The 14,126-nt window shown below is 40.2% G+C and overlaps 1 protein-coding gene across 1 annotated transcript in view; it reads left to right on the top strand.

The window, feature by feature from the left end:
- Positions 1-14,126, top strand: part of VPS13B (vacuolar protein sorting 13 homolog B) — a 968,736-nt gene that overhangs the window by 429,259 nt on the left and 525,351 nt on the right. Inside the window, exon 22 of the mRNA XM_066578394.1 lies at positions 12,573-12,700. Within this exon, the coding sequence (XP_066434491.1) occupies positions 12,573-12,700 (128 nt within the window). The remainder of the gene's footprint in view (positions 1-12,572; positions 12,701-14,126) is intronic.

The following is a 14,126-nucleotide window of genomic DNA, read 5'->3' as shown; positions in this document are numbered from 1 at the left end:
GACTAAATGAAGAACCACAATGTTGATTTAGCTGCAAAATAAGGGATCCCACATTCCTTCTCATTCACAGCTTTACATGTATTGGATACGTCAGCCGATTATTTTATTCAAACACTAATGATGAAATGTAGATAATGCAGTACACTTTTGTCTACTGACCTTGCAAAGATAGTGTTTTAGGCTTAATTTATGCTACCATTTTACCCATATTACACTACCTATAAAGCTGTAATATACCACCTATACAAATCTGTAAGGCTCTTTTGTACATAAATGTGCTTCCAATATGGCCGGAAGCATAAAGAATATTTTACATTTACAATTGAACAGAAAAAAAGTTCTGCCACGCTCCTTTGTATGCCGTTTTACAGAGAAGTGTGGTCATGGAGGATACCTGCATGGCAAGGTGTGTTTACATCTACGTTGGAGCCTACTTTGCAGTTTGTCATATTTCCTAGTACAAATAGTGCCATGTGCAGCACTGATATATTCCAGTACAATGACAGATACCATGACGGAATTATAATGATAGTGTTGACCATCAGGCAGCATTGGTGTTGTGACAGATCTGCCTTTTAATTATTTTTGTTTTTTTATTTTTATGATGGATTGCAAAACTGGTAAATGACATTGCACATGTGAACCCAGCCATATATGGAGACACCCAATGGCAACACGTGAAGGGCCGACTACACGTGCCTTTATACAAGCTCTATGCACATGGCTCTGCAAAGCTTTTGCAAATACATTGTATGCACATTAGTCATCTGCTATAGAGATTGTTTTGTTCTTTCACCAAGGAAGATTCTCAATAACAACCCCCCCCCCCCCCCACCTCTTATATGGAGTTTGGCTACCAACAAGCCCAGCTAATTTTGCTGGTAGGAACTGCAGTCAGCCAAGCATCTGTAGTATTACATTGCAGCCTTTCAGATAGAAGGATGCCAAACTACTTAAAAGGCTTGTGCGGTATAATTTATCAGGGATAATGACTAATTCCAGAACCATGTAATTGAATTCGCTACAAAAGAACGGGACCTACAGTTGTAGTATACTTGCCTTTACTTGTATTTTCTATAGTCAGAAAAAAATGTCATTACAAATATTGCATGGGGTAGTCAATGGTAATAACCTTACCTTGGTAAATCTTGTAACAATAGGGTTTATGGAATGAAAAAATAAGGAGCGCACCTAAGTCAAATTTGTACACCGGACACATTTCATGTTCAATTCTGTCTCTCTCCACTGGAAGAAGGTCTCAGCTTTTGAGGGTTTTCGAAGGTCTCCATTAAAAGAATTATCTCGAAATCTAAAGTTCTAAGGATTTGTGGGAGAAACGACCCTACTGTGACGAGAGGTGCTATGACACTGGACCCCAGTTCTCAGGACCAGTGGGGGGTCTCACTGGTGAGATTCCCACCAATCATAAAGTTATCCCCTGCCCTGTGGATTAGGCATAACTTTAGATTTTGGGATAACCCCTTTAATTGAGATCCCGAACCACTCCATTAGCTTGCACACTCCCTCACAAGGCTCATAATATGGGGTTCACTGAAGCCGGCAAGCCCTGCAAACTCTATAACACGGCATTTGACTTTAATGATAGCGTGAACTGCACACAGTAAATAGCTGAAATAAGGTATGTAATGCCCACAAGTTAGCGATGATGTAATAGTTATCAAACTGCTACCATTAACATGATCTATATAGTAATAAAACTAGAGTGAATGACCTAACAGGATGATGAGGATAAACTTAGATGACAACCCAAAGTTTATTACACAGTTTGAGAAAGTATGCAGCTTTAATCACCCGAAAAAAAAAAAAAAAAAAGAAATCTCTCCCATCTGCCCACATTTTACATTTTACACTCTATTTTCATTTATAGGGAAAGATTACTCATGTTTAATGATGAGATCTGCTGTAGCAGTTTTCTGTAATTTCCAGCTGTAACACATAATTTATTACTGTGCTGATATTAATAAAAACAGAAGCAAAAGAAACACACCTGCAGCAAACTATACCTACAGGACTAGCGCTCAGCGTAGAATGAAATAACACTGAAAAACGTTTGAGGGTTTTTTTCTCAAGGAATACATTACCCAGTGTTTGTATAGGAGTCTCCATAACAACGTGGCCGACTGCTGCAAAGATATGGCAATCTATGGCAGAAGGCATTGCTATACAGCAGTGACATCATCTTTTTCCAGCGTCATGTGGACCTTACTTAGACTGGTAGTATTATGTTTTGCTGTAGAACCACAGCTATGGTTTATATTAATTGTAAAATAATGGTTGACTTGTTACCCGGGCCGTGTCCGACGGCTGAACTCTTCTTTTGGCTATATAGTGATAGATAACGATAGATAGAATAGGATATTTTTAAAGGTGTCAAGAGAAAACCTCTTTTAAAAATGGAAACTGTAGCGGTGATCTGCTGACTGCCACGGGTCTGACCCCAATCCCTGGCAAAACCACGGTCAGTGATGTAATAACTCTGTAGCAGAAATGTAATTTTATATGGGGGCTGTTCGGATAACCAGGCATAAGACTGCCTGTCCACGGGCAATGATTTGCTTGCGATAAATCGCCCGCGTATCACGTTCTGTAAAGCTTTTCATACACTTACTATGGAAAGCGCAGCACCGACGTCCACGTGGGGAGAATTATAGCGATTCTCCGCTCGTGGGATTTAAATTGGGAGAACTGGTACAATTGGTATCTGACTAAATACTTTTTCCCCCCACTGTGTGTGTGTGTATGTATGTATGTATATATATATGGGGCTGCTGATAAGTCTTTGGCTTTGTGTTCTTTTTTTGTTTCTATGGTAACAAATGTTACATCATATGAAAGCCTTGTGTGTCTAATATATGTTTTCAAAATTTTGTGTTTGTAGCAACAGTGATTTCGGCACACGAGAAAACAAAATGGCGGAGTCTAAGGCGATATTCACCGCAAATGAGAGCAGAGGAGTGATAAAATTCTTGTTTATGCAAGGAAAGTCCGTGAAGGATATTAATGGTGATATGCTGCAGACATTGGGGGATCAGTGCTCTTCATATTCTACAGCTAAGAACTGGGTTGCCAAATTTAAAATGGGCCACTTCAGCACCAATGATGAGGAACGTCCTGGATGACCGAGAGATGTTGTTGTTCCAGAGATCGTTGATGCTGTGCGCAATCTCATACTGGAGAATCGGCGAATTTTAGCTAAAGCAATAGCAAACATCATGGGGATTTCTTGTGAACGAGTTTGTGTCATTATCCATGAACCTTTGAACATGAAGAAGCTATCTGCACAGTGGGTCCCCAAATGTTTGACAACAGATCAGAAAAGCATGCGAGTGAAAACTTCTTCGTCTATTTGTCAGCGTTTTCGGACTGATAAGAACTTTCTGGATTGACTGGTCACTATGGATGAGACCTAAATTTATTTGTATGACCCTGAAACAAAGGAGCAGTCAAAAGAGTGGAGGCACAGTGGTCCTCTTCGTCCCAAAGAAGTTCAGGGTGCAAAAATCAGCCACTAAGGTGATGGCGTCTGCTTTCTGGGATAAGGAGGGCGTGCTGCTAGTGGACTACCTTCAAAATGGTTCCACCATCAATGCAAGGTATTGCATTGAACTTTTGGACCAATTGAAGGCAGTTCTGAAGGCCAAAAGGCGCGGCAAGCTGTCCAAAGGAATCCTGTTCCTGCAAGACAACGCCTCCGCTCACACTGCACAGGCGACCACGGCAAAACTGGTGGAGCTAGGCTTCCAACTGGTTGACCACCCACCTTATTTACGAGATCTAGCTCCTTCCGACTATTATCTGTTTCCAAACCTGAAGAAACACCTCAAGGGTACCAAATTTCACACCATTTCTGATGCCATGGCTGCCACGCATGACTGCACAACCGGCACAACCGAAATCCTTCTTTTTGCAAGGCTTACAGAACTTGGAATACTCATGTAAGATGTGTGTTGACATCAGTGGAGAGTGTGCAATTAATGTAAAGATTAATCTTCCTATCTCGTTTCTTTCTGGGACTTATCAGCAGCCCCTCGAGATATATGTACGTACATATATGCATATTGTGAGGTACTGAGGGGCATTATAGTGGATGGTTGCTACGTCGCCCCTAGGTTCCGTTATTATGCCTAGTTGGGCTGGAGGAAAGTCCAGGAGTGCAATGTAATCTCCAGCAAGTATCGTGCAGATCACGCCTGTACTTGGACTTTAAATACTTGTCTCCATCTCTGACTGCCGCAAACCTGCACTCTACCAAGCTGTCTTCCCACAATATATATAAAAATATAAATTCTCTCATAAGCGAAGGCAGGGACAAGGCAGGGACATAGAACAAGGGCAATCTCCCCACGCTATCTCTCTCTCTCTCTCTCATATATATATATATATGTATGTATGTATATGTATATATATATATATATATATATATATATATATATATATATATATATATATATATATATATATATATACACAGCACTGATAAATGAACAAAGTGCAAAGAAGTAAAATTTATCAAGGAACTGCAGAGTGGATGTAAGTAACTAATTTGGGAAGCAGAGTGCAAAAAGAACTCTAGCTCAGGTTCTGCCCTCAGATATTCAAATGTGTAGTTTAAAATATGAAGATAAGAGGGGGAATAGTTCCAGACCAATAAAAAAATAGATTGGAAAGCAAAGGAAACTCAAAGAGATAAGACAAAAGGAAAAAAACGTTTGGGTGGGGAAGGGGAATTGAAAGTTGGTATAACAGAATCCTTAGGGCCCATTCACAGGGGCGTGTATTCAGGCTACTCAGACAAACTATTTTTTAGATGGGCCTATGGTCCATGTGAAGCAAATCACTGCATGTCCTATTCTCATCCATTTTTACTGACAAGAAAAGGACTTAGAATGTACAGGGTCCATGGAGATCAGACAAGTCCATGCATTGTCTTATAAGAGTCGTGCCCAATTTTCCGAGCAAAACGCTCATATGGCCATTTTAATTTGGTCTTATGCTAAGTTACTAAGGAAATTGTGCTATGTGGAATTTTGTTGCAACTCCATCTAATAGAACCATCTTTTGTAAAATCTGGCGCACATGTCACAAATGGAAGACCTCAGATTCTCAATATACATACAGCTGTTTATCTTAATGAACCAAAGTGCATTTGAAAGGAGGGGATCTTGTATTCTCCATGATATAGGCGTGCACAATCAGGCTGCTATCACCAGGAAATGCAGCAAAAGTGGCTGAAAACTCATACATATTCTTTTAAGGCTCTGTTCACATCTTTGTTAGTACTGTGGATCTGCTTCAGCTCATTAGAGCAGAATACTGAAATTGATGGGAGTGCCTGATCTATCACATGGTGGACTTTATCTTTTCCGTCAAATTTAACAAAACCTCCGGCGCAAATTTGACCACAGCTTAATTTTAATAGTGATACCGATTGGCAAATGCAGTTAATTGACAAATTCTCTTTGCAATGTGCTGCCTTGTTTCTCAATTAACCACAAAAGCAGAAGGAATGTTGAACACACCTAAACTATGGTACTTGCCCATTGGCTTAACTCTTCATGGGCATATATTAAATACAGTTGTCTAAAGTAGCAGTTTCTTATGTCAGTGATATTCTCATGCCATATCTACATTATGACTATGTACCAGATCTTGTACTCGTAAACTATGTACACTGTAAAAAGTCCTTTAAGTTCTGTGGTGAACTGATCTTATTGCTTTTCTGTACTGTTTTATTGCCCTAATCAACATCTCTGTAATTAAAGCAACCACCTGGTTTCAGGACAAATTTCAGTCCCAGTGGAGTATATTACCTGCAACTGTTCTCCTATACCACCTCTCCAATCTGTTTTCGGACGTCTAAGATGGCTCCAGCGAATTTCTAACTAGTTAATGCATACTGCACTACTTTTTGATTGCCTGTCTCTGATTATTAGTGCAGTTTTGGCCAGCCAGAGAGCAGATATAATGCATTTGTTGTTTATTACTACTAATACACTGTGGGGGGCTAGGTAGTCTGAAGACTGTCGGCCATATTGGAGGGCAAAAAACAGGGCCCGGAACTGGTGGATTGGAGGAACGTTAAAGTAAAACAACTGCAGGTGATATGCCCCCTGTCCTTCTGGTTCTGGGACAGAATTCTGCCCCGTAACCTTTTTATTGTTTTATATAAAAAAGTACAGCAAATGTTTAACTGATAAATGTGGATGAACTTCTCTAAAGCAATTTTTTCTTAATAGTTTTTTCCCGTACCAGAATTCACTTGTGCATGTCCTTTACAAATGATCTGTGATTTGAATTCCGTAGAAGAAGCCAGAACTGCACCAGTCGTTCAAGTGTTGTGTTGTGATACACCATGACACCTCACCGCACATTCAGCTGGGACTCTGGGATGTTAGTGGAGTTGTGTTACTCACTCAGCAATGATGTCATTCTACAGAGTTCTCTTCAAAGCAGAGAGTTATAAACTACCATAATTGTATGGATCCTAATAGTTATTGCAGTTTTATAAGTGGAAATAATGTACAAAAACAGTACTTCCATGTAATTAGCTTTTGCGTGATGTCATTTGAGGCTCTGAACTGCACCTGTCGGAAAGAATAACATAAGTCTTTGAGAAGAAAATTGCATATCTTCCTTGTAACCAGTCAAGGTGTTTTCTATAGTTTCAAGAGTTTTTTTTTCCCTCCAAATGAATTAAAAATTAAATGTACCCAAACAGTTTTTGTCACTGCACTAATTTATTTTTCGTTTACCCTGTGCCGCTTAGTAAACATAGCTAAACAGTAGTAAAACATGTTACATAAATAGTACTACCACTACCATCCTTTCTTTTTAACTGTTTTATATGTACTTTAACTAAATAAGGCTAACACTCAGTGCTTATTAACTTCATGATATAGCTCTATGTAAGTGGGAGTCATGTAGAATCCTATTTTTTACGTTTCTCCTTCTTTTTACATAGTTGAAATTAAACTGTCACATACCGCAATGCGATTGCAATTTTATCCTGTTAAACTTTTATACAGAATTATTGAAAATAATGGAAAGCGACATACAGCCACTTCTTTCATGAGCTTACCTAAAGGGACATATAGGCAGGGAGAGGCCGGAGTGGCCTGCCTCTTTGACTCGAGAGCTCCAGTCCCAAGTCGAACTTTAAAGTGTGTTTGTTCTGAAATTCCGCTGCTATTTCCGAATAACACATGGGGGCACAGTGCATAGCTGTCCCAGGTTCATGCTACCCGTGGTTTGGGTAGCATGAACCTTGTGACAGGTTCACTTTAAAAGGGATGTATCGCCTATATTTTTTATTACAGTAATTAAAAGCAGATATCTGAAAAAAATGAATGTTTCACAGTTTTTATTTTTTGATTTGTGTATTGTTTTTTTCTATTTTCTGTACCTGATTATGGGGGTAGCCATCTTGCCTGAGCTGCAGATAACAGCCTTTAGAGAGATGCTTTACAGCAGCATCATGGACCAGAGCCACAATGCACAGGAGGATGGAACCCTTTGACTTGTATGCGAGAGCGTTGTGAGCATGCTCTGTGATCTGTGCAGAGATAGTTATGTAGGGAGGGGCAGTAGATGCACTGCATCCATCATCAATTGTAATGGTGGGTCCAGTGTTATGTATAAATAGGTGTGACTTTTCTTTGTAAAGGGGCTAATGATAATGACATGACTGCTGAAACATTTTCTCTACAGCGCAGGACATATTAGACTGTTATTAGTTAGTGGTCAGTGTGAAAATTGTGGGATGTTAGGAAACTTTAATACAGATGGCAGTATGGAGAACTAAAAAAAAAATCACCAAGAATTCTGCATAAGGGCTAATGCCCTCGGCTGGATTATTGGCGCATTTCACGCAGTGGAAATCCGCAGTGGTATGTTGCAGCTATTAGGTTCTATTGAACCTAATAGCTCAATGTTCATGCCGTGGAATTCTACCATGGAATTCTGCAGCGTGAAAGAAACCGCGGCATGCTCTAATTGCTGTGGGAATACGCGCGGCCGGCTTCCATTGTATTTAATGGAAGCCGGCCGTCACACTATACTTCCGTTGCAGCACAGCGAAGTATCGCGTGATTACTTGTCTCCACCGCCGCGCCATCCCGCACTGGACGCGCACAACGGACCCGGAGATGTGAGTATGGGGTCCTTGGGGAACACCGTGACGGACTCCACTGCGATATTTCGCTGGCAGAATCTGTCACGGCCGTGGGCATGAGGCCTAAATGTTTAACATTAAAACTTTATTTATACATCAGGTAATTTTATGATCACACATTCCCTTAATGACAGGCTGTAGGCTTGTTTCCTGTATGCTGTTTTTTAGAAAAATGACACTGGTGTTTTTAATGTATTTTTTTTTTAACACAAGCCAGTAATGGATGCAGCAGAAAGGCATAGTACAACTACTTCTTGTATATTTTATATTCATCTTGAAATCACTTTGGGCTGGGAATAGCGCAGGGAGTATATGGAGTGGACCTAAGCTGAGCCGTCCATACTTGTATATTAAAGGCACCCTGCAGCAGTGGCATGGATCAGAGAAACTAATCCTGGATGTTTAACTCCTTAGATGCCGTGGTTGCAGTATCTAAGCAGTTAGGGTGGTGGGGATTTTTTTTGTCACCACATTGTGCGATTGTGGGATGTCTAAGGTTTGCCATGGCAACTGGCTGCCTAATAAAGACCCCTAGGTCTGCCATCTTAGTACACTTATTGGGCTCTGCCAAAGACAGCTCTTAATAGCGTAACATTGACAGGAACAATATACTGTTATTTGAATAATCAAGGGATTATGTTTCCAAGTCTCTTTGTGGAACTAAAAAATGTAGAAAAAAACATGTAACAAAATGTTGAAAAACATGAAAAAATTAAAAGCTCACTCCCTCTTTTCATGCTTGTTACATAGTAAGATCAAAGCATTAGGGAAAAATATGGTATTGCCACTTCCATATAAATCAAAAGTGCCACCTTGTCTCTCAAAGAATATGGAAAAAGTGAATATAAAAAGATATTTTTTTTAATGTTTTTCTAAGGTATGCCAATAAAAATTACTGATAACTGCTAAAACAACCCCCAAACAGCTCTGTTGATAGAATATAAAGTAACAGTTATCTTCTGTTGGCTCCACAAATTTTCTTTCTTGAGCGATACAATATTATGTTAAAATCATTAATACCTTCAAAAGGGTTGTTGATTCAGGAATTATTCCGACTGCCAGATTGGAGTCAGGGAGGACTTTTTTCCCCTTAAATGGCTTCCGCCTTATTTGTTATTTTATCCTCCGGATCAACATAGGGGGTAATAGGCTGAACAGGATGGATATATGTCTGTTTTCGGCCTTATATAGTATGTGAACAAGGCCTATGCATGTATGGAAGGATGCAGGGGATTTGGAACTCTGACCTCTGACTAATTATATTTTTGAAACAATGTGGCAGAGCTGTGGTGTCTAGTTTGCAAACTTAGTGAACTAATGTGAAACACTGCTAATAAGTGAACGAGAACTGCACGATTCTCAATGAGAATTGTGCAGTCTAAACAGGCCGCCTGAGGGTGAACAATCTGGTGATGTCACCAGCTCATTCACTCAGGCAAAAAAAGTCATTAATCTTTTTGTGTCTAAGAAGAGCCCTTAACCACTAATCCAGTTCATCAGTTTTTTTGTGAATTCCTAAAGACTGAATTCTTTTGGATATGGCTTCCTACCATAAAATGGCTGCTTCTAGTATATGTAGGTGACAAGTACATTTTAATGTGTTCTAAGAGGCTTGAACATGTATGAGATGAAGTCGGCGAACCATGGAATGTTATTTTCTGTCTGATCTGTCAAATTACTTGTGACATTTCTGGATTTTAGTTCATTAGCCAAGAAACCAAAAAGAAAAAAAAATTACTGAGATACCATCTTGTCAATAGCCCATAAGTAAGGCTTGTGAAGTGGTAGAGGAATGCAATGTTCTACCTACTATATTCTCAGCAATCTCTAGTCACTATTTAATTAGTTAATAAAATGGATCAAACGGTATTCTGTAAGGCATTAGCTTTGGGTAAGTGCTCCTACAGGCGGGGTGGTAATTGCTTTTACATGTTACGATGGGCTGATTTTACTCAGCCTTTGATCATGTGTAACATGATTTCATTTGCTTAACCAAACATTCTTGCAGAATGCCTCTCAGTGCAGAAACTAGCGTTTGTTTGGAGAAGCAACTAATAATCAGCTCTCTACCTATTTGGTCACAGTTAATGTGTTGTACTAAAGTGCTGCCTTTAATGGTCTTTACATAATCACCCTTCATAGTAGCTAAGAGGTACTATATGTTTCAGATGCCATTACCTACTGTGAACCGCAAATAAGTACCATGGTAAGAACAGTAGTCATTTATGCATCTTTACTGTAGAACAACAGGAAGGACTTGCAGAAAGGGAAACCTGTCTACACACATTTTAAAGTATATTGTGATAAAACAGACCACCCTGAAATGTTAGGTGATCTTTGTAGAGAATGAAAGTGGACCCTTCGCTGAAAAGCTCAAGGCAAAGTGAGGTCCACTGTTAAACTTTATTTTTTTTATTGAAATCTCAAAACATCATAAACAATGTATATACACACATGCACACAAACACAGTATGTGAACCATTTGGAATTACTTAGATGTATTCATTGATTACTAATAAATTGTGATTTCATTGTTATCTACGTTACAATTATAAAGAAACCATCTAAACACATAAACAACTATGCCGTTTATGTCTTTTATAGAGCACATTAAGTAAACATCCACAACACAGGGGAAAGAGTGAACTCTTGAATTTAATAACCTATAGATCGTCTTTAACAGCTGTCACCTCCATCAAATGTTTCCTTTAGCTGCAAATAAGATTTGCCCAATGTTGAGTCATTTGGACCATTCCTCCTTGCAAATGTATTTCAGTTAATCAATATTTCTGGGATGCCTTCTGTGCACAGTCACCTACATGTCATTCCGCAGCGTCTTAGAGGAGTTTTGGAGGCAGGGTAACCCAAACCCCATAACTCAATTTTAGCATTGTGTATTTTTTTTCTACACCGTGTAAGATAAATAAGTTATGAGGTATTTTAAAAGATTGGACTTTTATAGACATATAGACTTTCTAGTTTTTTTAATTTTGTAATATTGAAATAAAAAGTTATTCTTTTTCCTTTTAGTCACAATAGGAGACTTTAACTTGCAATCGTCAGATTGCTTACACAATATACTGCAGTACTTCATTATTGCAGTATTATTGTATTTCTACAGGCATTGTAGTAAGCCTTGCCACAGACAGCAATACATGCCACAGACAGCAATACATGGCAGCCCTGAGGGCCTTTACAAAGCCTAGACTACCATGACTCCGTAACTGCACCCTATGATGTATTTGCCGTTTAGGAGATCGACAGAGCTATCTCCCTATTTCGGACCATTTAACTAACACTGTCAAAATTGACAATGACAACTAAATGGTTAAAAGCTGTTATGGGATTTATCTCTGATCCCGGCTGCAGCTTGGTGTCAGCTGTCAAATGCACCCAAAAGCCATTCCATCTCCTGTCCCTACTCCCTACATACCCATCTGCCAGAGGAGGTACATATAAGTTCTTCTACCTGAAAGTTTTAAGCAGTGTTTTTGTAGCCTTTTACAGCTTTGTTTGACTGTGTAACTTGTCTTTTGAAGTCTTATGAAAGTTGTTGGCATTAAGACATGGTTTTCAGTAACTGATTTTTCTGCAAAAAGCAGATCTGTCAATAACTGCTTTCTCTCTCTTTATTTTAAGAACAAAGCACCAGTGCAGCCCAGACTTGCAATCTAATTTCCTGACTTGAAACATTGTATGCCAATTAGCTCTTGGAAAAGTCTTTAACATAGAAGTTCACATACTATCTCTCCTTGCACTGTGGATGTTTATTCAGTGTATTCGATAAAAGACCAGGGTGGAACAACTGTCTGTGTATTACTAGTTTACTTGGATTGTATTTGTCTGCATTTGTGACTTTGATAACAATTAGACCACATTTAAGGCCCATTTAGACGGGACGAGTGTTGGGGAAACGATGCCCAGCACTCGTCCCCGCATATAGTAGCTCCCATGTGCCTGCACAGGAGCTAATATCGCTGTCTCACAGCCGGGCAGCAGGAAGAGATTTCACTCCTTGCGCTCCCCCTCCTCTCTCCATTGCCTTAACATAGAGGCTGTTCAGTACTGCTGTTATTTATTCTGCACGATCAGTGATCTGCTCATTATCTATCATTTATGCTGCATGATGGTACATCCATTATGATTCCCACACATTACGCACACGGCACATTACACACCCAGCTCTGCTACATGGTACATCCATTATGATCCCCACACATCACACACAGCTCCACTACATCCTTCTTGATTCCCACACATTACACACACAGCACATTACACTGTGTGACCTTGTTAGGTGGAAGAGAATACTGGTGATTTACATCAATAGCAGTTTATATCTGTGTAATGTTAACTTTTTTCTTTTACTTCTGGTTTACAGAATCACGTCCTTTATCAGTTCCTGCAAAGATGCTACAGAGTTCTAGAGATTCCAGCAAGACTCCAGAAGAGAGAATGAAGGAGATTATCAGAGTAGTCTGGAATGCAGTGAAACGTCTTACCCTTCAGGTGCACTTCTTGTAGTGGGGGGGGGGAAAAATGTACATATATATGTATGTAACAAATGTGATATATTGCATGACAAGTTAAGACAATTATTGTTGAAAGTGTTTTCCAGGACTAAACTATTGATGACCTATCCACAGGGTAGGTCATCAATAGTTGTTCAGTGGAGGTGCAACGCTCGTGATCCCCGCTGATCAGTTGTCTGAAGAGCCAGCGGCCTCTTTTTAGACATCGAATGTGGCCTGATGAGATCATGCCCAGCCCCATTCAAATGAATGAGATTGATTTGCTATAAAAGACACAGCCGCTATTCAATATATATTCAGCTTCAACAGCACAGCGCTCAAATGAGCGCTGCTGTCACTTCAATCATCTGATTGGCGTGGATCATGAGCGATATACCCCTACTGATGAACTGTTAATGACTAGAGATGAGCGAACGTACTCGTCCGAGCTTGATACTCGTTTGAGTATTAGCGTGTTCGAGATGCTCGTTACTAGAGGTGAGCACCACGCGATGTTCGAGTTACTTTCACTTTCATCTCTGAGACATTAGCGCACTTTTCTGGCCAATAGAAAGACAGGGAAGGCATTACAACTTCCCCCTGCGACGTTCAAGCCCTATACCACCCCCCTGCAGTGAGTGGCTGGCGAGATCAGGTGTCACCCGAGTATATAAATCGGCCCCTCCCGCTGCTCGCCACAGATGCATTCTGACAGAGATCAGGGAAAGTGCTGCTGATGCCGGAGCTGCTATAGGGAGAGTGTTAGGATTGATTTTAGGCTTCAAGAACCCCAACGGTCCTTCTTAGGGCCACATCTGACTGTGTGCAGTACTGTTGAGGCTGCTTTTTGCAGTGTTGCACTTTTTTTTTTTTTTTTGTATATCGGCCATGCAGAGCATTGCGTCCAGAGCATTGCGTCCTGCAGTAATTTTACATAGTCCACGGCCAGTAGTGGTGGTGAGGCAGGGACAGTGAAAGACATATCCAGTCTATATAGGCAGTAGGCTTTTCCAAAAAAATTTGAGAAATAAAATCTATTTGGGCTGCCTGTGACCGTTCTGACTGTACTGTGTCTCTGCTGGGGGTAGTTGTCCTAATTCATACGCAGCCAGCTAACTGTTACAGCAGGCTTGCACAAAATTCTTTCCTGGCTCTACGTTGCCTCTTACATCAGCGCTGTCATCCTGTCCAGAGTGAAACAGTCTGCAGTAATTTTACATAGTCCACAGCCAGTAGTGGTGGTGAGGCAGGGACAGTGAAAGACATATCCAGTCTATATAGGCAGTGGGCTTTTCCAAAAAAATTTGAGAAAAAATATCTATTTGGGCTGCTTGTGACCGTCCTGACTGTACTGCGTCTCTGCTGGGGGTAGTTGTCCTAATTCATACGCAGCCAGCTAAGTGTTACAGCAGGCTTGCGCAAAA

Source organism: Eleutherodactylus coqui, chromosome 9 (assembly GCF_035609145.1).
Source record: "Eleutherodactylus coqui strain aEleCoq1 chromosome 9, aEleCoq1.hap1, whole genome shotgun sequence".
NCBI lineage: Eukaryota > Metazoa > Chordata > Amphibia > Anura > Eleutherodactylidae > Eleutherodactylus > Eleutherodactylus coqui.
This window is presented reverse-complemented; position numbering and strand designations above follow the sequence as displayed.